The 25,529-nt window shown below is 42.3% G+C and overlaps 1 protein-coding gene across 2 annotated transcripts in view; it reads left to right on the top strand.

Moving 5' to 3' along the window:
* The window catches only part of MUSK (muscle associated receptor tyrosine kinase), a 235,091-nt gene that overhangs the window by 170,107 nt on the left and 39,455 nt on the right, over positions 1–25,529 (top strand). For both annotated transcript variants that reach the window (XM_029614825.1, XM_029614815.1), the window contains exons 10-13: positions 10,238–10,413; positions 11,105–11,128; positions 13,628–13,716; positions 16,918–17,077. In XM_029614825.1, coding sequence (XP_029470685.1) covers positions 10,238–10,413; positions 11,105–11,128; positions 13,628–13,716; positions 16,918–17,077 — 449 coding nt within the window. The remainder of the gene's footprint in view (positions 1–10,237; positions 10,414–11,104; positions 11,129–13,627; positions 13,717–16,917; positions 17,078–25,529) is intronic.

Raw genomic sequence — 25,529 nt, 5'->3', positions numbered from 1 at the left:
CGGGTACCGGGAAAGTGCACAGAAAAGCAGTAAAAACTGCTTTTCTGTGCACCCTCCAACTTAATCTCATGGCGATATTAAGTCGGAGGTCCCGAAAGTTTAAAAAAGTAAAAAATATATATATATATTTCAAATAGGCCCGCGGCTCGCGGGTTGAAAACTGGATGCTCAATTTTGCCGGCGTCTGGTTTCCAAACCCATGGCAATCAGCGGGCTCGAGAACCGACACCGGCAAAATTGAGCATCAGCTGTCAAACCCGCTGACAGCCACTGCTCCTGTCCGAAAAGAGGCGCTAGGGACACGCTAGTGTCCCTAGCGCCTCTTTTTACCGCCGGGCCTAATTTAAATAAATGTATTTACTGTATCGCGCGCACAGGAGAGAGTTCTGTGTGCACGCTGGGAGAGCAGGCGCTCGTCCGCTCTCCCGCGTTTTTTACTGTATCGGCCCGATGGTTGGTATGGTGATGCTGTCAAGGGGGTGGTTGGCAGGGTTCATTTTTTTGATGACTGATTGGATTTCGAGGGAGGAGGCAGGGTCAAAGTTTGCCATCTATATCTATATATCTATATCTATGTATCTATATCTATATCTCTCTATATATCTATCTATCTATATATCTTAGCTCAGAGGGATCTGTAAGGGTTAGGAACTTGGGAAAGAGGATGGTAACAAGTGGTGAAAGAATAGAGAATGACATGGAAATAAACATCTATTCAGTAATGAGGGTACCCTATAAAACCATAATATGAAATAACCTATGACACTATTAACCCAAGATAAATTTGACTTTTGAACAGCATATATTGGGAAAACTTCGTAATAGTGGTAAAAGCAGATATTCAGAAGGCGAGCATGCTGTTTCTTTTTGAGAAGCGAGGCCACAACTCGGGCAGTGCTCGGGCCGCCCCAATGAATAAAGGAGGACCAGCAAAGGAGGAAGGATAAGGGATTAGGAGAGGGCATGATATTGATGCTGAGAAGAGAGGGGGTGGGGGGCATAGATATAAAAAAAAATGAGCTGGCCAATAGGGACGGAGAGTCGGGAAACAGAGTGACGTCAGTGAGCGGCTATTTGAATGGCCGTGAGCCGGTGCTCGACCCTTTTCTCCTCCCCCTCCTTTTTTTTTTTACATCCAACCCCCCCACCCCCCACCCTCACGCCATCTCTTCTCTTACAAAATAGCTACTGCCAAGCATCCTTCAGAACTCCACCCCAGAACGCCCCCCCCCGAGCGCCTCTTCCTTTTCCCATGGTAAAATGTGTGTGCAAAATGGAAAATACCTGCGTACTCTTGACGTTTGTAAAATAGCATCATGTTTCTCAACCCCTGGTCCATGGACTGGCACCAGACCCTAGCAGAATGCGGAGCAATGGTCATTAGAAGAGGGTGAGAAGGAAGCAGGGGCAGTTCTGCAGCCGCACATCCTGCACTGAACTCTGCACCACAGCCAGGTGAGACATTTCCAAACCCTCACTATTTTGCCCCATGGACTGCTTTTTTTTTTCCTCCCCAGATAGTCAGTCCTGAGACCCAATCTCTGGGAGGGGAACAGATAAAATGACTCAGTCTCGTGCAGGCTCAATAACATTCAGCTGTGGTGGCTCCCTTCCTAGAGATCGGGTCTTGGGACCAGCCCCAACTGGAAAAAAAAAGGTCTTGGGGCAGGGACATTAAGGGGCTGATTTTCAAAGGGGTACATGCGTAAGATATGCGTGTACCCCCCGAAAACCTGCCCCAAGCTCCCCCTGCGCGCGCCGAGCCTATGTTGAATAGGCTTGGCGGCGCGCGCAAGCCCCGGGACGCGCGTAAGTCATGGGGCTTTCCTGAGGGTGTGTCGGGGGCGTGTCACGGTGGCGCACGCTGACCCCAGATTTTAAAGGATGCACGCAGCTACGTGCATATCTATTAAAATCCGTCGTACTTTTGTTTGCACCTGGTACACGAACAAAATACGCGCGGGCGTAGTTTTTAAAAATCTACCTCTAATTGTACTACTCGCTGGAGGGGGGAGGGAGGGATTCATTTTTATTTTTAAATGACTGACTGGAAGGGGAAGGAAAAGAGAGAGGGAGGTTTTTTGTTTTTTTTCCAGAGATGAACTGGTGGCTGGCTGGGAGAAAGAGGGAGATATTTTTTCTTTTCTGAGGACAGTACTGTTGGATGGCTGGGAGAGGGAAAGGGGGGAAAGAGGCCTTGGGTTTTTTTTTTGTTTTTTTTAATATGAGCGACTTTTTTTTTAGAAAACAGTTTTCTTAAACTGGCTAGTTACTTCTTAAAATGACACAGAGCAGTAGCATGGCTGACTCGATAAATTAAGCACTGGGTGGGGGAGGGAGTATTTCTCTCTCTCCTCCCTCTTACTCAAGGACATTGCAATCAGTCCACGTAATTTAAGGAAGGTAGCCAGCTGGTCCCTGGCATAAAGAAAAGTTTAGAAATGCTGAAATAGTATATAGGTGAGCACCCTTGTGTTAACTCTGCTCCGGGAATACCTACAGAAATACATGGATAAAGTATGTACATCATTGACGTACTGTGCATTGCATATTTATTTATAAGATTTCTATACTGCATATCAACATTACCAGGCGGGTAACAGGAGAACATCCATAGTAAAACAATAAAAATAATAAACTTAAAAACATAAACAATAAGACCATAAAAATCAGTATACTATATATAAACAAAACAAATAACTATTAAGAGAAAGACATGAAAACATTATAAAACACAAATAAAAAATCGCAGTGCCCTAAATCAATAAAACAATCATCCATCACTGCAAGAGTGCAACGCAAGGTGACCCAAAACATTCAAAGAACATCAAATGCTTGCTGAAATAGGTGAGAACAACTGGAATTTTAAGAGTGACAATTCATCCTTTATTACTCTTGGTAGCACGTTCCAGAGAAGAGGGCCTTGGACACACAGAAGCCGCTCACGGAATTTGACCAGTCTTATTTTCTTAACAGATGGTATACACAAAAATGTAGCTGATCAGTGGTGGAGGAAATTGAAATAGGAAGTTTTTTTCTGGCTATTTCTTTTATTTTTTTTGCTTTTTTTTTACTTCAAGAAGTTTTATTGAGAATTTACAAACAGTACATAAAAATAAGAATAATATAAAAATAAAAGATATAATCAAATAATTAACAATAAAGAAACAAAAATGAAAATTGGCAGAAATATAGAACCAAACCTCTGCAGGATAACGGGATCTTCATATATATTCATAATAAAATATAGGTAATGTTGTTAACATTGTATGTCTCAACAGGGCTCCAAATGTGTGATACAATGTAGGCATGATCTATTTTGTCTGTAGCTGTAATTTCAAACTTACGCATTTTGACAGATGATTCCACCATAATGTGGCATTTAATAGCGAACAAGTCTTCCAGTAACCTAAGACGCTTTAGCATGCAATAGAAAGCAAAATATTAAACAAAGCTCTTTTTGTAGGGGAAAAAGTTGAAGAGAACAGGGTACTTTCTGGCTAACTCTTGAAATTAGCTGGATAAACCTTTTTAATATGAACCTCTGGCTGGCTAAGTCAGTGTTTCTCAACTCACTCCTGGAAGCACACCTATCCAGTCGGGTTTTTAGGATTGCCTTGTTTCAGCCCCTGGGTCTTCAATGTATGGAAATGTCTCTCATGCATATTCATTATGGATATCCTGAAAACCAGACTGGTTAGGTGTGCTTCCAGGAGATAGGGATGTGCATTTGTGCATCCATTCATGTCATTCATTTGGATGTCTATCGCATATCTAATGAATGAACGAATATATGCACAATGAATGGTATATGCCTATTGGATGCACTTTAGACAGACATGCACGCTATTCGTTTTGTGCTTACATTTGTCTGTTCGTTATATATGAATTTACATGCGAAACAAATGAAACAAATGGACGTCCAAAAACTAACAAATGCACATCTCTACCAGGAGAGGGTTCAGAAGCACTTTGTAATAAACCTGTCCCAGGAACACTCCTGAAACCACCCTGTTTTGACTCGCTAAATTTTTCCACCTTGCAAATATATAGGGTCATTTTCTAAAATGTGATGGGCTGTTATCGTGTGTGTTAGGGCCCTAACACCCCCGATAATGGGCATATCGTGGTGGTAAAATGTAAATTAGGAGAGGGGTAGGGATAGGGAGGAGTTTGGGTGGGGTTAAGGTGAATGAGGTAGAGGCACTGCTGCCGGCAATAATGTCTTGGACATTATTGCCGGCAGTAGCGGGGGAAATAGCACCACCTTTTGCCGTGGCGCTATGGGGGCAATAGTGTGTGTGGCACAGCCGCACCCGTGGCAGGTAAAAATGTACCACCACAATGCAGCTGGCTGCACACTATTGCCCCCATCCTTTTTTTCATCCCCTTGCCCCTTTTTTCACAGCAGCTCCTCATTCCACTAGGTTTATACTGGAATGATGACTCTAGGCCATAGCTGGTTAAATTTAACTGCTTAGTATGGGGAAATGCTTTTTTAAAAGCAGAGGTTTAACCAGCTAACCCCTGAAGTGAATTGACTAAACCTTTTGAAAACCCACCCCACTGTATTATATCTTTTTATTCCTACAGCTCATTTCCCAGGGATTTAATTATTATAAACTTCTTTGACTACTTCCATGTCTCTTTGATTTCTTTTCTAATGAATTCTTTATCCCCACAAATTTTATCCAGCAAGCTATGCATTCAGTTACAGATGGGCCTTTTTGAAATTTGATATTGTGGTTTTTCCTCTTTCTTGTTCTGTCCCTTTCCTTAATTGAAGTGAAATTTAACAGACAGTGACATTGGTCAGTTGTCTGTGAACGTCCTACAATGTCTGAACCCTTCACAATCCTCTCTGAGAAAACCAGATCCCAAATCTCCACTATTCTGCTGGTGTCCCTTACCTGCTGCAAGAGGAAGCAGTCCTTGAGGAGCTCTGTATCATAGTCCATCTTGTTTCTTTATTCCAGTCAGTTTCTGGAAAATTAACATCCACTACTGTTAATACTTCTTTCAGCATAGTTGTTTTCCATGTCTGGTTAAGTCATTTTAGTTCATTCTCCCCTGTAGGGTTTCTGGACTGGTAGCATAAGCCAGCTACTATGTGGTTGTGTTTTATTATTTTTCTTGCTTCAAATATCTACCCATAAAATTTCAATTTCTTCCTCTGTTTCTTTCCTCCAGTTCTCAGGATATAGTTCATATCTGATACAAAAGCAGATGCCTCCTCTTTTCTAATTTATATGGTTGGGGGGTTTTTTGTAAAAAAAAAAAAAATAAATAAAATTGTGCATGCAGTTGCTGTATTTTGTGTTCAGATATTAGATTGCTCCTAGCAAGTCTCCTATCCAAATATACTAACATCTCTCTGTCTGCAGGTAGTTAGCTACAGCTGTCTGCTTAATGTCTGCATACTTCTTGAGTTATCATACAAAGCCTTTAGTGTCAGATTTAAGTTCTGAATAAAGCATGGAAAAATTAAAATTAAGCAATGGCTTCTGTCAGGGTGCTCCCACACAATTTTGAAACAACACATCTTTTGCTCAAACTAAAGTCCTCCAGTGCTTTGTGCAGGCTTTGTGTGCAGATTTTTTTTTGCCTTTTCTCAAGTCGCAGGACATTAAATCCTCTGACAAACTGATGCAATATTTCAAAACTGCACACACTTGTAGGCATTTGACACTTCTATTGATCTTACCTTTGCCCAAAACGATAGCATGTTATTTTGCTGAATGTTATTAGAATTGGTTGCGTTTTCATTTTTCTGCTGTACGGAAATCGCATTATATAGATATCGTCAGCTTGAATCCTTTCCTAAACTCACTGGTTTGATCACCTGCGGAGGACTCTTTTTAAACAATTTTTGTTTGTTTGTTTGTCTGTATTGGCATTTTTTCCTCTCTTGAATTTACTCATTTATTACTCTCTTATTTTCCATAACAAAATAACATGAAGTTAAATGGGATGTTACGCTTCATCTGAATGGAACCTTTATTTAATGTGTTTTAGAATATTAATACGATTGTGACCATTTAAAATTTTTTCAAAGTAATATCGTGACTGTTTCTTTACAAAATAAATTAAAGATAATAAATGTAAGGGCTCAATTCATCCAAACTCAGGAACTGGATAATTTTCAGACATAAAGGGGCAGATTTTCAAAGGGGTACGCATGCGTGTAACCCCCGAAAAGCTGCCCCTTCCACCCCCTGCACACACCGAGCCTATGTTGCATAGGCTCGGCAGCGCAAGCAAGCCCCGGGATGCGTGTAAGACCCGGGGCTTTCCTGGGGGGGGGGGGCGTGTCACGGTGTCGTGTCATCTGGGGGCGGGGCCGCAGGCGTGGTTCCGACCTGGGGGCATTTAGGGGCGTGGCCGAGGCCTCCAAAACTGCTCCTGGGCCTCGGGCAGGCGTAACTTTTATAATAAAGGTAGGGGGGGAGGGTTTAGATAGGGCTGGGGGGTGGGTTAGGTAGGGGAAGGGAGGGGAAGGTGGGGGGAGGCAGAAGGAAAGTTCCCTCCAAGGGCGCTGCAATTTTGGAGCGGCCTCGGAGGGACAAGCAGCGCGCACAGGGCTCACCCCTTTGCGCGCCGACTCCGGATTTTAAAAGATACGCGTGGCTACATGCGTATCCATTAAAATCCGGCGTACTCTTGTTTGCGCCGGGTACATGAACAAAAAGTACGCACTCGCATATTTTTTAAAAATCTGCCCCAAAATTCTTTACCAACTTTGATGAATATGAATAATCACAATCTCTGTTAAAAAAAAAGAAAAGTGACTTGGAAAACCTAAATATCTTGGGGGAAAATGTGCTACCCCACCCCCTTCATGCAGACTGGTTCCCACTCTGAATTGTGCACTATGTTATCAGTCTCATTACAAACTGCACACAATCTATCCCTTTTGGGATATGCAGTTTCTTTCATGATTTCACCAACATCTGGAATTGTGCAGAGGTATTCCACTGTACAACCTCCAATTATAATGTCAGTGCATGCTGGGGCATAACATAAAAAATATTCATGTTTTAGTTACTGCACAGCCAATTTGAATATCTCCATAAATACTTTTGTAATCCAACTCCATAGGAATGATTGAGGATAATTTTACTATGCCAGTAGTCTCTAGAGTGATCTTCCATAGGGCATTCTCATTCTTATAATAGCAAATAAAACAAGCGGGGGTAAGGGACCTTTGGTTCCCCTGTCCTAAAGGAATGTACCATTAATCTGGGGAGGTTCAATGAGGAAACAAAGTGAGAGAGGTTTGGATTTGCTCCCTCATGTGGAAATATGCAGTTGGCGCGTCCTAGCTGGTTATCATCCCAAAGCTCCTGCTATCCTCATGGATTTTGGTTTAGATTTTCAAGCAGTGAGGAGCTTGTTGCCTTCTGCTGTGTAATTTTTTCTAAATTATGGGACAGGAGTAAGGATGTGTAGGAGGACATCACTTTGGTGCCTGACTCAAGGCTCGGTGCCATTTTTGAATAGCTGTGGCAAGGACAGGAGTGCTTGATGATGCTCCTGCCCCCTTTTTTTTCTTAACCTGGAGAAAGGACCTCTATGTAAGGGATAGGTGGGGGACAGGGAGGTCCCTGGCCTCTTTATTTGGGGTGGGAGGGGGATCAAAGGTGTTTGGGGAGCCCCTAGTTTCACTTGGTTCAGGCCAGCTGCGTAGGTCCAGGCCCTATCATCTTTACATAGCTGCTCTTCTTTTTGGCAGAGGGGTGGGAGATCAGAGGGTCTCAGGAAGGCTCTGGGAGTGGCAGTGGGAGTAATGGGGGGTGTGTGTCAAATTTCAGGTTTTTTGCTCTGGGTTTTTTAAAATTGTTTATTTCAATACAGGAAATAAAACAAACTGAAATAAGCACTACACAAAAGAAAAGCAAACTAAAAATATAATTAGACCACACAAAAGTACTCAGCAGTGTACCAATCAACATATTTGCAATCATGAAAAATCTTTGGGCCCTATTTACTAAGGGCCTGATTTTTAAAAGCATTTACACATGTAAAATTGGGTTTTACGTGTGTAAATGCACGTTACATGTGTAAGTGGGATTAGGAAAATTGCTACAATATATGTCATTGAATTCTCCATAGGATTTATCCATATAAGTGCACTTTATGCACGTAAATGGCTTTTGAAAATTGCTACGTGTAACTCCTTTTAAAATTCACCTGTAAGCATTTTTCCCATAGCCACAAAATGGGGAAAAAACCTTTTGTAAAGGACCCCCTTTATATTCACTGGGCACCAGAATTGACTAGAGATATACTGTGGCTTTTGTTAACATGTGTTACCTTCCTCTAGAAGACCAACTGAAGACAGCTATTAGATAATGATAAGAAGGTTGGACTTACTGGACCTCTGTACTTTAAATCCAATCAGCTATATAACGATAATATGTAGGGATGTGCATTCATTTTTCACGAATTAAACAATGCCAACGATATTGTCTAATTCATCACAGTTCGGTAGCGCCGATATATGAAGCGATTTTTGCCGAAATTTCGGCAAAATTCGTATTTCGTGTTAGTGCACACTAACGGAGTTACTGCGCACTGCATATCTCTTAGTGCAAGTAATACCAATTAGTGTGCACTGTTTTTCTAGCTAACGAACTCCTCATGAATTGATACTTTTTAATTTGTAAGTTGCATTTTTTAGTACAAACATTAGTTACAGCGCACTACCACATACTTAGTGCTCTGTAAGTTCTACTAGGACGCACTAACTAACCTGTTAGTATGCACTAACGGACCTTAATGCGCATTAACATCTAGCTAGTGCGCACTATCTTGTTTGGTGTAATGTGGAGATAGTGCGCACTAACTGGTTGTTAGTGCGCAGTAAAGCCCATTAGTGCACACTAACGCACTTTGTCGAAAATTGCCAAAAAAACCCCCCAAAAAACGTGGGAAACCGAAATTTCCTGCGGAGCATCCAATCCGAAGCCTGAATCGATATGTTTAAATGAAGCACATCTCTAATATGTAATCATTGTCTCGCTAACCCTTTATATCATCTGCAGAAGCAGTAACTTTTATTGACCTTTCGGTTGTGAAATTGCCTTTAAGTTTCTACAGAACATATAATTTTACTTTATTGCACTGATCAGGTGACATTATTCATGAACCAAGTTAAAAGCAGAGTCAAAGAAAAAATGCTTCGGGGGGAGGGTGGTAATTTTGTAACAGCCCACGTAAGTTACACCAATTTTCAAAGCAGACTTACTCGGGTAAGTTCGCTTTGAAAATTATCCTAGAAAACTATCTACACACAATTACACCTGCTGTTTTGTGCACGTAGTTTGCTGTGAACATTTATAGCGGTACTTTTTAAAAGCAAAACGTAAGTAAGTATAAACCCTGCCCAGACTCAGTCCCTTCTTCCCCCTAAAGGCTTCTCCTGAATAAAAGTGCAGGCCATTTTCTAAAATGGGGTAAAGTACTGTGTACCTGCAGCTATGCCTATTACAATGCCCTCCCTAATAAGTTCCTTGTATGCTGAATACCTTGTCACTGCATTTTTCACGTCAGCAGTCAGAGAAATGGTTATCACACTTCTTACTGCCATGGTTTTGAGTTCACAGGTATGCAGGTTGACATTACAAGACTAGAAGGTGTGAAAGAAATCAATGTCAGCACATTCTGTAGAATGAAAAGTGTCATGCCAAACCATTACCTAGAAACATAGAAGCAAGTTGGCAGATAAAGACCGCATGGCCTGTCTAGTCTGCCCATTCGCATAACAACTAATTTAGCTTTATAGTTCCCACCACTGCCTCAGAGATCCCCTGTATTTATCCCATGCTTTCTTGGATTCAGATACAGGATGTTTAAGCACTATAGACTGCTTCAAGGTTTGGATAGTAACATTAACTAAAGTTAGGAACATTTTTCCTAAAGTAAATTATGTCTGATCAGAGAAGAGTTCAAATGTAAGATCGAATCTCTGCTTGAAATCCTTCTAAAATCTGAAGAAAGTGGGGAGCAGCCATTCCTGGAAATGGCCCCTGACAGACTATTTCACTATTTTGATTGCTTTACTTCATTTTACAGCTCTCAAAATATACCAGAGCTCAGAAACACTACACTATCAGCTGTAGTAGTTTAACGTGAACTAAACAAATAGGCAAGGAAAAACAGAAAGACTTAAGCTTACAACTTTACTTTTTATGTTTAGTTTTTGATCGATTTATGCTGTTATATTACTTTGTTTTAGGGAGCATTGTCTTGCCGTGAAAGATTTGTACTGCTTTAATGAAGGGCTTTTGTTGGAGGATAATTCTCGCAAAGGGATTTACAAAGAGGGCTTCCGATTGCCGGCTCTTTCTGACTGCAACAGGTTTCCCAGCATGCACCAGAGCCCTCCAGCCTGCACAAGAATTCCATATTTTGGTAACTTTATTTTTAGAACTTGTCTAGTGGTCCATTTGCTGAATGTTCCACTGTGTGAACAATGGAGCAGATTAGCTAAGGCTTAGCATTTAGTAGCTCATGATGGATTGCTAGATGTTTTACCAAAGGTTATGCCTGAGTGTTGTATATATACCTGAATTGAGATAAACAAGAAACATACCAGAGCTTACATTTTTACAGTCATAAACAAGATTCACTTATCATCTTCATATTCATCTATCATACGTTTGTTTAATGTATTCACGGTCTGAACCTCTGAAAACAGAATTTTTTTTCTGACGTGTACTCTGGATAGTATCATGGCCTCAGGTTGTTTGAAGATATTTTTTTACTTGTTTTACAGTTCTGGATGTTCAATCAAATACATCATCTAGTAAGGGTGCTGGTGGGTGAAGCGGAAGGGTGGGGTGGTGGGGGTGGTGATGGTGGTGTGGTGTTACCATAAAAAAACCCCTCATGGCATTACAGTTAACTTTTAGAAAGAGTTACTGCAAAACACAAGCAATAATCTCTCTGTACAATTTATAAATGATTGTGTTCTTACTTGCATAAAGTTGGATTGGCATTGCAGCTTAATTCAATTCTGTAATTAGAACCCTCCCCCAAAATATGTTGAAAACCTATTATGTCATTTTTTTAAATGATTTTTAATATAATTATTCTTTTTCAGATTTGAAGAAGGAAAATATCACAAGTAAGCGAACTTGAAAGAAAAATTCTTCTAATATGTAGGACATATCTGGAACTGTTGAAATATCCTTATTCTGAGATCGTCTGCAAAGTTTGTTTGAAAGGGATGTGTGTGTGTAAAAAAAAAAAAGAAAAGGTTTTGAAACCGGAGGGTTAATAAGAACCCTTTATGTCCCCCCCCTCCCCCCCAATAAACTGCAACCCGTAGTCTAAAAGCAGCCAAAATACATTCCACGGCTTCCTGGAGGATGTTACTAAATAAATCAGTTCCAACGGCTGGCAAATGGACTCCCAGGCAACAATGAAGCCCTTCAAAAATACTGTGTCTCAAACTGAGTCATGGTGGCTCAGTAACTGCAGCCAAGAACCAATTAGGTGATAGGGAGGGTCATTTTCACCACCATTTCTGCGGGCAAAACGGGCCTTTACCGTTGGATGCCAGCTTTTACAGATTTGCCTATCATATATGAGAGTAAAGTTAAGCATGTGGGGCCTGTATGCTTGGACGTTTCCCAAAGTGAGCAGAGGCATTTCCAGGAGCGGGCTCAGGGAGGGGTTTGCATGTATTCACATCCTTTTGCATTTTCAAAAGCATGTGCTTAGTTTTTCCTAAAAAAAAAAAAAACATCCATGGGCATATATTAGCCAGCGTGGTTGTGTGCGGGTAGTTCTGGTGGGGTAAGCGTAGATGTCCCCTTTGAAAATTGGTGTAAAGTCTGTGGTTTGAAAATACCTGCAGACTTTACACCAATGAAGGCAGTTACAAATGTGCCCTTTTAATTTTCTAAAGTTGCCATTCCCCAGTGGATGGGCTCTCAGTTTCAATCTATAAAATTGAACAAATTATGGCTACAGTGATACGAACATTCCAAAATCCCTCCTGCTGGCATCAGCCAAATGATGTCAAGACCAAATGACCAAATCATTACCACCCGAGTGCACGATAGGGACATCCCATTGCGCTAGCAACGGCATTAATTGTCGGACCATGGGAAGCAACTGGTCCCACTGCATCCGCCATAAGTCAAACCTCCCCCACAGTGCACCAGGCCCAAGTGACACTGGAAAATATGCCCGTGCTCCCAGAAAACACATGAATGGCCATGATCCAGGCTCTTCCTCCTTCAGGAGGAAGATATACGGAAAAACAGAAATTGGACATGCTGCTACAGGCTGGCTTGTGAGCTGCTGCTAGATTACAGTAGTTTCCATAAAGGAAATCATTGGGCAAAATAAATTCTTTTCAAAGTCGTGCAAGTTGTGCAAGCAAACTGGCCTAAACACTTTTTGCTCTTTTGTTTTTAACCCAAAACTTAACTCTGGCCCAAAACAGTGCTGATGGTTATCAGTTTCTCACATTGTATGCCGGTTCATATGCTATTCACACTCCACTGTCCAAAAATAAAATTGCAACACCAAATAAATGACCCAGACCTCGCATAATGAAGGTGTAATCCGGTTACCCCTGTCAAAATGAGTCAGCTCAAAGAAGGAGTGTGCGTTCATTTTTAAAGGATCTGAAGAATATGAAAAAAAAAAGTGTTTCATTTTGTTTAAAAAAGAGATTTAAAAACTCCCTTTGAAATTTGATTTTTTTTTTTTGTTGGCTTTCTTTTTTTTTCAGAAATTCAACAAAATAAAAGAGAGCCACTAAATCAGCAAAATTACGCCCCTCCCTGGCCTTCCACATAAGTGCCACACTCCCTCAAAGGCCACGTACTCCTTTCTTAGAGCCTGAAAAGTAGAAAGGGGCAGGAGCAGGTCCTGGTAGGTAAAGGCGAAAGCCATTTTGTTTCATGGCCGTACGCTGTATGGTCATAAAAGAATAGGATGCTGGCCAATGATCCCTACAAGCTGTGCTTGTGTGCGTGTGTACACAGGTTGTGAAACAGGTGCATACTGGAAAACATATATGATTATGCACCAAAAAAGAAAAATACAATGGGGTTCAGACAACATCATGTGCAAATTTGTACACTACCTAGAGAGAGGGCTGGCACTGGCCTCAAGGCTGGCTAGCACCATTTTTGACTGGAATCCAGTGGGGTAGGAGCAACTAGGGATTGTTTCTGCCCCTTTCTACTTTGCAGACCTGAAAAGGGGAGTTAGAGACCTCTGGGGGAAATGGAAGGGGATGCCCGAGCTATGGTTTAATTTTGCTGTCTTGGCACAGAGTGAGGGTCAGGAGCAGTTCCTGTTTGTTTTCTTTTCTTTCTTTTGTTTAAACGTAATGTTTATTTTGGTTCAGCAAATGAAACAAACTGACAACACAGTCTCAAAACAAATAAAAATAACCACAAAGCATCTAACACACATCCCAAACGTCCGCTGTAAAATTATCCACCAAGGTGGATCAGTGACAATTCAGACCCTGCAATGCGCAGTGATGCATCTACTAAAGCCACACTAAACAGTGGATGGCCAATTGCTTATCTGTTTGTAGCTGTTAAATCTGTTTTTTCGATGTATGGTATCACATTTCTTTCTAAAAATCTGCTTTCAGAAACCTGTTACAGAGATAATGGAAGGTTTTACCAAGGTTCTGTTAGTGCAACGGCTTCTGGCATTCCTTGTCAAAAGTGGAGTGAACAAGTGAGTCCCGATAGCTATGTAATGTGGCTGGAAGGGAAATATTCATAATCAAATGGTTATAAAATTCTCTAGAGAATGCAGACAGAGAATTAGTTAATGCACATAAAATGCAATAATAAGTTGACTAAGACTTTTTTTTCTCCTGAAAATGAGTTATCCCTTCATAAAAACGTAATGAATCATTAGGGGATTTTATTTTGTACATCACTTAAAATAAATTTTTATCGGTAAAGTTATTAATAAATGATTTTAAATAAAAACAATATACAAAGTCATGTTACTTCTGCTCTACTATTGCTTATCATGGCTGTAGCGTTGCTAGACATATGCAGCTTTATACAGATTCACATAAGTGACACTCCCTGTTATGAAGAGCTTACAGTGTAGTCAGGACACATAGAGAAGATAAAAGGTTTCAGGAAATATATTTATTATGGTAAATATTATTACAATCAACAAAGTTATGATCAGAGAGGGTAAGGTTCAAACAGCCTGCATAGGCTAAAATCTGCAGATACATTTTACCCACAGACTTTAGTCATCATTATCATCATCAACATCAATTATTTTCATCGCAATTTTCCACCAAGAGAGTGCAAAGCATGTTACGTCATAATTATCATAATAAGACATCAATCCATTAGAGAGTTGCAATGTACAGTGAAAAGCAGACCAAATAGCAAGAGCTGGTGGGATTAAGAATGAAGGAATAGGAAGCAATACAAATTACAAACAGTAGCAAATTATAAAACACAAGTACTGTATAGCATAACAGAAATGATTTCCAGTGGGTTATGATTTTACAGTAAGATAGTGTGGCAAAGGCCTAGATCCATAGGGGAGCAGCTTATGTGGTTTCTCAGGGCTAAGGTAGAGATTCGGTCATCTGGTCAAGAGTTCAGGGATCAGGCTGTGAACCATAGGCCGCTATGAATAACCAGGTTTTCAGTCATTTCTTAAATGTGAGGAGGCCTGAAGCAAACCTGACATCAAGGGACAATGAATTCCAGAGGTCCTGGTGGTTGAGCATCTCATTCCTTTGGGGGCTGGCATTACAGTTTTATGTAGTTTTATAATTATATCAGTTTAATAAAAGATTGGAAGGATTTTTATCAACTGTTTTGTGAAAGAATTAAAAAATACTGTATATTTAAGTGAGTGTATTATGGAGCCTTGATGCAATTTTGTTCATATATGTTTAAATTTTTTTTAAAAAAATTTGTAATGATATTTGTAAGTATGGATGAGTGGATGTGTGATATTTTGATGTGAGATATATATAATATATGTTTTTTAAGCTTTTGATATAAAATTGGAAACATTTATACAGGTATATGATGTATTGTTTATGAAATATAATATCTGTTTGACCCTTGTATATAGGGTGTTGCTCATAAATCAGCTTTGAAACTTTGCAGATGTATGCATAACTTTGCATATCATATGTGCAAATGTTATACCAGTTCTTGAGCAAATGTAACTTTGTGCAAGTGGATTTACATGCATGCTTTTGAAAATCGAAAATATGTGCATAAATCTTGATCCCACCCCTAATCCTATTTAGTCTGCACTGAAAGTAAGCATGAAATTGAGTCCCACATGTACTTTAACACACATACCCACTGGAACTATTTTCAAAGAGCCACATATGAGTAGAAAAAGCAGTTTTGGTGCATGGCAAATACCCCATAAAAGCAACCTCAAAGAAGTGATTCTTATGACACAGCAACTCAGAAATGCTATATCATGCATAATATGGTACAGCAAGATGGAATATGAAGTTAGCAATAGAGGTGAAGGACACACATAAAAACAACTTGCCCAATGAATAGAAGTCTCAATAGGAAAAGATACATAATATGAGGAGCTAAAGAATGAATGCACATGTAGATTAGTAGAAGAAGTTTGAATTGTACACAGAAGTGGATTGGGAACCAACGCAGTAACTTGGGATCAGGGGGTTACATGGTTGTGATGACACTGGAGGAAGAGAAGAGGGAGACCTGTGAGGAGCAGGTTGTAATAATCTATGCAGAAGGTGAGGAGAGAATAGATAAGGGTTTTGGGAGTGTATTTAGAAAGGAAGAGATGGATTTTGGTGATGTTATAGAAAAGAAACATGTTTTAGCAATGTTCTTACTTTAGCAGTGTGCAGAAAAGGGAAAGGAGTTGAAGATGACCTCAGCTTTGTGGGAGGATGAAAGTGTTATCCACAGAGATTGAAAAGAGAAAAGGGAGGAAAGATAAGGAGTTTAATCTTTATTACGTTAAGTTTAAAATGATGGTGGGACATCTAGGTGACATGCATGCTGAGATTTGGGACTGGACGCTTGCTAAAATTTCTTTTAGCAAGTTGTCATTAGCACAGTGATGGTACTAAAAATTGTAAGGGGAGATAAGATCAACAAATGAACAAGAGTAGAGAGAGAAGAGGGCTCAGTACAGAGTCCAAAAGCAATGATTGCTATTTGCTAATGGGAAAGCAGTAGAGAAGAATCTACCCAGCACATACAGTAGAAGGGCAATAGAAAAGGTCAGAGTAGAATCAAGATAGAATGTAGCTATAAGATCCAAATGAGGATAGATGTCAAGGAGTAATCAATGGTAATGAAAGAAATAGATAGAACAAGGAAGATGAACATTGAGTAATGAAGAAGTCACTGGAGACTTTGGCAAGGGCTGTCTTCATAGCGTGCAGAGGGCAGAAGCCAAGACTGGAGTAGATCTATAATGGTGTGAGATGTGAGAAAGCCATGCAGTGAAGATAAATAGCACATTTGAGTAGGTCAGCTGCAACAGAAGGAGGGAGATGGGATGATTGTTAGTAGAGCAGGAAAGGGCAGCAGGAATGGTTGCAGTGGAAATTTAAAGACAAGTTGTGATAAATGGAGTGAATGCAGGAGAGAGAGAATTAAGGAACTGGATGGAAAGAGATCAGAGGAACTCATAGAAAATTTGGAGGGGAGAAGATGTGCAGTTTTCTTCTCTGTAATTTCATAAAAGGAAGAAAGGATGGCGGGAGGATCTCACTTTTCAAATAAAGGGAGGCATTGTTTAAGAAGTAGATTTTATTTATATGATTGAACTCTCTGAAAGTTTCAGTACAATTATGTAGTTGCCAGTTCTTTGAACATTATATAATTTTTAATTGTAAAAAGAGGTATTATACTCGAGTAAACATTAGCTATCTTTTCTGGTTAGGCACCCCATTTACACAGAAGATCGCCCCAGGTTTTTCCAGAACTTTCAAACTCAGGACATTATTGCCGTAATCCAGGAGGTGAGAATGACCGTCCCTGGTGTTATACAATGGACAAGAATGTGCGATGGGAATACTGTGATGTGCCTCTCTGTGGAACAGGTAATTGTCTAAAAACATAATGAAGCCAATATTTGAAAAAGCTGAAAATGCATAATTTTTTCAGCTAAAGTCAGGGCCGGTTTAAGCATATTTGGTGCCCTTAGCAAACCTTTGCTCATTCACCTCCTCCTCCAACTTAACTACTGGTAGCAGTGGCTCCAGCACAGGGCTCCCTTCTTTGACAGTATTGGCTCTGCAGAGCACTCTTTGGATCTCACACTGGCAGGTTTTTGCCACCCCCAAAATCTTGGCACTCTAGGCCAAATTCGACCCTGGCTAAAATTCGCCAGATAAGTTATTAGGAGTATTCAGCAGGATAAATAATATACTATTGAACATTCTTGAATAAAGTTATCCAGGTATACATAGCCAGATAACTTTGAAATCTATGTTTGAATATCTCCAGTTGGGTTTGAAAGTTATTCAGGAATATTCACATGATATAGCCAGTTAAGTGGTGACCAAAGAAATAAAAAAGCAAGCCATGTTGGTCTGCTGGTTGAATCCCCTACTCCCCAACCCCAGTGAAACTGTTGAAAAGCATTGCACCTGATTCCCCCTCCCTCCCATGCCTCCCAAAAAGAGTATTATAAAATGTATGGCCTCTCAGCCTGAAGAGTCAACCTATCCCTCTCCCCGCACTTTCTCCTAATGCAGCAGTCTTCAGCCGCCTTCCTCAGCAGACCCCCCTTGCTATCCCAGTGTTGCGTCCGTCAGTCGCAGACAGCTTCATCTGACATGCCTCACCTCTATTTCAGCCTTTTCCACCAGCCTCGGGAGAATGGCGCCCGTAGCGTCTCCTTGCCGCACCCTCCGGCTTCCCCAGAGCGGCTCTGGTGAGGCGTCCCACCATGTTGACCTGAGGCCACCTAGGGCATGCACACACATGCCTCACGTCTTATAGCAGTGTTGGCGCGAACCTCGGGGGGCGTCCCCCTTGAGTGATGTCACTGCTTCCTTCTTCAAAAGGTTGCCCATTTGCTGACTCTCGCCGAGATAGCAACAGATTGGATTCGCTTGGTTTGAAGCTGCTCTGCCGCTTCTACTCTGCTAGAAGCCACCTTCACCCTCCGGGGTTCTACTAACCTGGGTACCTGCTCTTCGGGGGCCCTTTGCTTATTTCCAGGTGCCTATCCTAATTACAGGTACTCGCTCCTCGAGGGCCTGTGTGTCTATCCTGGTGCCTGCTACCAATTCTTCAAGTTGCTGGAACACTACTTATCAGCTACAGAGAGTGAGTACTACTTCTCCCAGTCTGTCCATCGACAGCTCCTCGCTGCCCCTCTGCATTGGGCCCTACACCACCATTGTGGAATGAGACTCCTCTGCCGAGGATCACAGACTGTTGCTACCTTTCCTCTCTCTACTGCTCACTGGGAACTCTATCTACTCTGCTACCAGGGAGTGTGTTATAACATCTACCAGTCTGTCTCTCCTACAGTGCCTTACTGGAGATCTGCATCGGGACCTTACACCACCATTGTGGGACGGGTCTCCCATGCCGAGATCACAGGCTGTTGCTATCTAATCCACTCTCTACTGCCACCTCTGGTGAACCAGACAAGCTGTATAATAAAAGATATATTCTCTGTGTTTGTGCATCTGAGTCTAGCCCGGTGCTAAAGTTCCCTACGGTGCTACAGTTCCCATAGGAGATACCAACACTGTTGCCCCTGAGAATCCACCAAATACCTCGATATCATAACAGATTGCTAACTCCATTGATTTGGCTCAACTCACCGCCTTGCAGGCCATTCCATGCCTGGCTCAGCGAATCACTGAACAACAGAGCACACTGGAAACTTGACTGTGGCCTTTAATCTACTGCACTCACAGATGAACGCTTCTACTACCTCAGGTAAAGAAGAAACACCGCCAGAAGTGACGGTTAAGACAGTTGTATCCCTCTCCACTCCTATTCGCTTCTCTGGGGAAGCCTGGAGATGCAGGGGATTCTTCAACCAATGCTGTATGCATTTTGTACTTCAACCTAATAATTTTCCCACAGCCTATGCCAAGACTACGTATATCCTGTCTTATTTGGACGGAAGAGCACTAGCTTGGGCTTCTCCACTGTGGGAGTGAGATGACCCCATCCTGAAGGACCTTGCTGGGTTTTTGGAATTGTTCAAATCCGTATTTGATGACCCAGCCAGGTACACAATCACAGGATCCACACTGGTTCATCTACAGCAAGGTAATAAACCTTTACCAGACTTCGCCATCAAGTTTAAGACTTTGGCTTCAGAGTTGAATTGGGACTCAAGATGCCTGAAGACCCTGTTCTTTGAAGGCCTGAACTCTCGGCTGAAAGTCTAAAGTGGTTGCAGGTGAAGAAGAACCTATGTAATTGGGCCATAGTCACTTGACTTCTAAGGAGAGAAGAACACGGAGATTAGGCCTCTGCATGTATTGTGGTCAAGCAGGCCATGCAATACAAACATGCCCTATCTGTCTGGGAAACGGGCAGATCTAAGTCCTGTGGGAGGACTCTTCTTAGGTTTAACTGCACCTTCTCCTCCACTCTCTCTGTCAGTCTCCGTGATAAACGGACCACTTGAATTCCAGACTCTTGCCTAGTGGACTCTGGGGCAGGAGGGAATTTTATACTGAGACGTCTAGTGGAACATCTGCGAATCCCCACTATGACTATGAAGCCTCCGCTGCTGTTATACTCTATTCATGGGGAGCCCTTGCCGGGTGAAGTAACCCTACAAATGGAACCGGTCAGTTTAAGGACTGGAGCTCTTCATACGGAATCCATTTCCTTCTTCATGCTTGAAAAGGCTATGCACCCCTTAGTACTCGGGTTACCATGGCTACAACATCACATGCCTCAATTCAACTGGGCTACACTGGAGCTTTCACGTTGGGGCCCCAATTGTCATGGCAAATGCCTGAAGGAAGTTTCACCAATACCCTGTATGCCTACAATTCCATTGATGTTTGGGTTACCACCTCAATACGCATCATTTCAAGATGTGTTCTCTAAAGAAGCTGCTGATATATTTCCTCCACACAGATCTTATGACTGTGCAATCAACTTGAAACCGAATACAGAACCACCCAAGGGAAGAGTTTACCCCCTCTCAGTGGTGGAAAATAAAGCGATGTCGGAATACATCCAAGAAAATCTACAAAAAGATTTCATAAGGCCACCTAAGTCTCCTGCAGGAGCAGGGTTTTTCTTTGTGGGGAAGAAGGACGGAACCCTACGTCCATGCATTGATTATCGTGGTCTAAACGAGATCACGGACAAAGACCGCTATCCTTTACCACTCATCTCTTAGCTGTTTGACTGCCTACAAGGGGCTAAGATCTTCTCCAAGCTGGATCTTAAAGGAGTGTATAACCTTGTCCGTATTCATTCAGGTGACGAATGGAAGACAGCTTTTAACACCAGGGACAGACACTTTGAGTATTTGGTGATGCCCTTCGGCTTATGCAACACCCCAACTGACTTCCAAAACATGATGAACGACATCTTGCATGACCTACTCTACCAATGTGTCATTATCTTTTTGGACGACATCCTGATCTTCCCTCAAGATCTGAATACCCACATTACGGATGTCAAGAGAGTGTTACAGAGACTGCAGGAGAACCATCTATATGCTAAGCTGTCCAAATGCAAATTCCACAAGGAATCTGTACCATTCCTAGGGTACATAGTGTCCAACAAGGGGTTCCAGATGGACCCACAAAAGCTGGAGAACATTCATCAGAAATGGTCCCAACCTTCTGGTCTAAAGACTCTCAGAAGGTTTCTGGGATTCACAAATTACTATAGAACCTTCATTAAAAATTACTCCTCTCTAACTGTGCCTTTAACAGCTCTGACAAAGAAAGGTGCTAATGTTGCCAATTGGTCTATAGAGGCTGTCACCACTTTTCAAAAACTGAAGGACACTTTCTCCAGCAAGCCATGTCTCCATCACCCGCATCCTACATGCTGATTCATTGCTGAGGTAGATGCCTCTGATGTTGGTGTAGGGGCTGTATTAAGTCAAACCAGTGACTCCAAGATCCTGTGGCCATGTTCCTTCTTCTCCAGACAATTCACACTGGCTGAGAGGAACTATGGAATCGGAGATAAAGAATTGTTGGCAATAAAGATGGCGTTCGAAGAGTGGAGACCCTGGCTCGAGGGTGCTCAACACCAGATTACGGTTTTTACTGACCATAAAAACCTAGAATACCTTTGTCACACCCAGCACCTCAACCATAGACAGACGAGGTGGTCCCTGTTCTTTAACAGGTTTGATTTCATTTTAAAGTACCGACCTGGAGATAAAAATGTCAGAGCGGATGCCCTATCTCACTCATTCTTATCTGAAGATGTGCCTGACGCTCCGCAACACATCATTGAACCTGAGAGAGCCATTCTTTAAACCACTCAACCAGTACCTGCGGGCAAGACGATTGTGCCTGCCAACCTCCGGAAGAAAGTACTAGCATGGGCTCATGACTCTAAATTGGCTGGACATCCTGGTCAATGCAGAACCTTAGCAAAGCTGCTAAAATTCTACTGGAGGCCGTCTATGAAAGAAGATGCCTTCGTTTATGTAGTGGTCTGTACCAACTGTGCCAGACAAAAGCCTCTACCCAGTCATCCTTGGGGCCAACTACAACCTTTACCCCTACCAGTTAAGCCCTGGACTCACATTGCCATGGACTTCGTAGTGGACTTACCCCTCTCCGGGGGCAACAACACTATCTGGGTAACGGTGGACAGATTCTCAAAAATGGCTCACTTTGTGGCTTTTCCTGGTTTACCATCTGCCAGTGAACTTGCAAAGCTCTTCATCAGCCACATATTCTGCCTGCACAGAATACCAAAGCACATCGTTTCAGACAGAGGCGTACAATTCACAGCCACATTCTGGAAGGCTCTTTGCAAGAAGTTCGATATCACTCTCAACTTCACTTCATCTTACCATCCACAATCTAACGGCCAAACTGAGAGGATGAACCGTACACTCAAACAGTTCCTCAGAGCCTACGTCTCTTCATGCCAGAATGACTGGGCTGAATTTCTACCATGGGCTGAGATTTCCATCAACTCTCATCCAGCAACATCTACTGGATCAACACCATTCGAAGTGGTATATGGACGACTACCTTCACCACCTTTGCCACTTCCACTTTCAGTGTCATCCCCGGCAGCACAAACCACTGCCGATGAAATTCAACAACTTTGGAAGAAGACAAAGGAGATGCTCATCAAAGCTGGAATTCGAGCAAAATGAGACTATGACATGGAGCCCGGCAAGGCTCCTGATCTTAAGCCTGGTGATAAGGTCTGGTTGTCTACGAAGCACCTCAGATTGAAGTTGCCATCTGCTCGCTTCACTCCATGCTATGTCGGACCATTCCCCATCCTCCGACATCTTGGCAATCTCTCCTACAGTCTCAAACTTCCTCCAGCAATGAAGATCCATAACTCATTTCATGTCTCATTACTGAAACCACTCATACTCAACAAATTCAGCACCAAGACACCAGATCCCCCTGCTGTTGACACAGAAGAGGACCTCGAGTACAAAATAGACGCTATACTTGATGTACGGAAGAGAGGCAGAGTATGGGAATACCTCCTGTCATGGACCAGAACATAATCGTGGGAACCTATGTCTAATATTCTGGACAAAGAGATGCTGAACCAGTACCATCGTTCACATCCTCGGAAACTAAGACCAGGTAGGGGGTCTGGAGGAGACCCTTTGAAGGGGGGTACTGTTGCATCCGTCGATCTCAGATGGCTTCGTCCAACATGCCTTACCTCTATTTCAGCCTTCTCCACCAGCCTCAGGAGAATGGCATCCGTAGCATCTCCTGGCCGCACCCTCTGGCTTCCCCGGAATGGCTCTGGCGCGGCGTCCCGCCATGTTGATCTGAGGCCTCCTAGGGTGCGTGCGCACACACGCCTCACGTCTTATAGCAGTGTTGGCATGAACCTCAGTGGCGTCCCCCTCAAGTGACGTCACTTCTTCCTTTTTCAAAAGGTTGGCCATTTTCTGACTCTCGCCGAGTTAGCAACAGATTGGATTCGCTTGGTCTGAAGCTGCTCTGCCGCTTCTACTCTGCTGGAAGCTACCTGCACCCTCCGGGGTTCTACTAACCTGGGTACCTGCTCTTCGGGGGCTCTTTGCTTATTTCCAGGTGCCTATCCTAATTACAGGTACTCGCTCCTCGAGGGCCTGTGTGTCTATCCTGGTGCCTGCTACCAATTCTTCAAGCTGCTGGAACACTACCTATCAGCTATAGTGAGTGAGTAATACTTCTCCCAGTCTGTCCATCTACAGCTCCTCGTTGCCCATCTGCATCGGGCCCTACACTACCATTGTGGAACGGGTCTCTCTGCCGAGGATCATAGACTGTTGATATCTATCCTCTATCTACTGCTCACTGGGAACTCTATCTACTCCGCTACCAGGGAGTGTGTTATAACATCTGCCAGTCTGTCTCTCCTAAAATGCCTTACTGGACATCTGCATCGGGACCTTATCTCCCATGTCGAGGATCACAGACTATTGCTATCTAATCCACTCTCTACTGCCACCTCTGGTGAACCAGACAAGCTGTATAATAAATATATATTCTCTGTGTTTGTGCATCTGGATCTAGCCCGGTGCTACAGTTCCCTATGGGACTCCTCCCAGTAGGAGATACCATCACTGTTGCCCCTAAGAATCCACCAAACACCTGGATATCATAACACCCAGTCCCAACCCTCCAGGCCCACCTGGCACCTTTTAGCAAGGGGAGGGTTAAAACTCAGTCCTCAAGAGCTGGATAACCTTAACTAATGGTTGTTCATAGTAACATAGTAAATGATGGCAGAAAAAGACACAAATGGCCCATTCAGTCTTCTCAGAAAAATTGCTCAGGTTTATAAATGATGCTTTGTGCAGGTTCCCCACACGCCTTTTGTTTAGGTTTATACTGCTGCTCCGTGCATGTTACCCCATTGCTTCATTACCATCCTAGGGATTCTTTGTGTTTATCTTATGCCTTCTTGAATTCTGGTACTATATTTTCTCCACCATCTCCATTGGGAGAGCATTCCACACATCCACCACTCTTTCCATGAAAAAAATATTTTCTGACGTTGATCCTGAGTCCGCCTTGGAGCTTCATATCGTGCTCCCTGGTTGTGCATTACCAATAACTCTCAGGTATTTAAAAATCTGTATCATATCCCACCATCTCTTCTCTCATCTAATTCTAGGGCATATATTTTTAGATCCTCAAGTCTCATGTCATATGGCTTCTGATGCAGACCTCATACCATTTTAGCTGCCTTTCACTGGACTGCCTTTTGTCTCTCTCACTTTTTCTGAGATGTGGTCTCTAGAACTGAACACAGTATTCCAGGTAAGGCCTGTACCATGCATTAGCATCTCCTTTTTTTCTGCTGAATATGCATCTTGATGCATCCCAGCATTCTTCTGGCTCTAGCCACTGGCTTCTCACACTATTTCACTACCTTGAGATCATCAGACACTATCATCCCCAGATTTCTCTCCTGATTGGTGCACATCAGCTTGTTGCCCACCATCTCAATCAGCTCTTTTGGATTTCTTCACCTTACATGCATGACTTTGCATTTTTATGCACTGGATCTTAACTGCCAAGCACTCAACAACTATTCAATCTTTCTAAGATTATTTCTCATTTTGGCCACTACCTCAGATGAGTCCACTTTGTTGCAGATTTTAATGTCATCTACAAAAAGACAGACTTTTCTTTCTAACTGTTCTGAAGTATTGCCCACAACAATATTAAACAAAACCGGTCCCATAAAAATATTGAACAAAACCAGATCTTTGGGGCATTCCACTAATCTCTGCTCTCTCCTTAGAGTGAATTCAGATTACTACCACCTTCTATCATCTATCACGTAACCAGTCTTTAATCCAGTCCTCCACCTTAGGATCCACCTCCAGGCTTTCTACTTTATTCATTACCCTCCTATGCAGGACAGTATCAAAAGCTTTGCTGAAATCCAAGTAAATTACATCCAGCGCATATTCTTGATTTAATTCCTTTGATATCCAATTGAAGAAATCAGTCAGTTTCACTTGACATAATCGGCCTCTGGTAAACCCATGTTGCCTTGAATTCTGCATGGTTTTACCAGAGGCTTTTCCTTCATGAGATTCCCCATTAATTTTCCTACCACCAAGATAAGATTAACCAACTGTAGTTTCCAATCTCCTCTCTGCAAAATTACGCCCGCCTCCAAAGATTTATTGAATCGATCTTTCAGAGGATCCACCAGAATGAAAACTGTTTTAAAGAAAAGAATACTGCCAAACACAAGAAGCTATGTACAATGATAATTTAAGATGCACCAAACAAACAGACCCTCAGGAAATTAGAGAAACAATGGAGGAAATGTAAGCCTACTGAATCCCTAGGAAAATATAGATCCCTTCTAACAAAATAC

The sequence above is a fragment of the Rhinatrema bivittatum genome, chromosome 1, assembly GCF_901001135.1.
Source record: "Rhinatrema bivittatum chromosome 1, aRhiBiv1.1, whole genome shotgun sequence".
In the NCBI taxonomy this organism is placed as follows: Eukaryota; Metazoa; Chordata; class Amphibia; order Gymnophiona; family Rhinatrematidae; genus Rhinatrema; species Rhinatrema bivittatum.
Note: the sequence above shows the minus strand (reverse complement) of the source record. Positions and strands in the feature narration are given on the sequence as shown.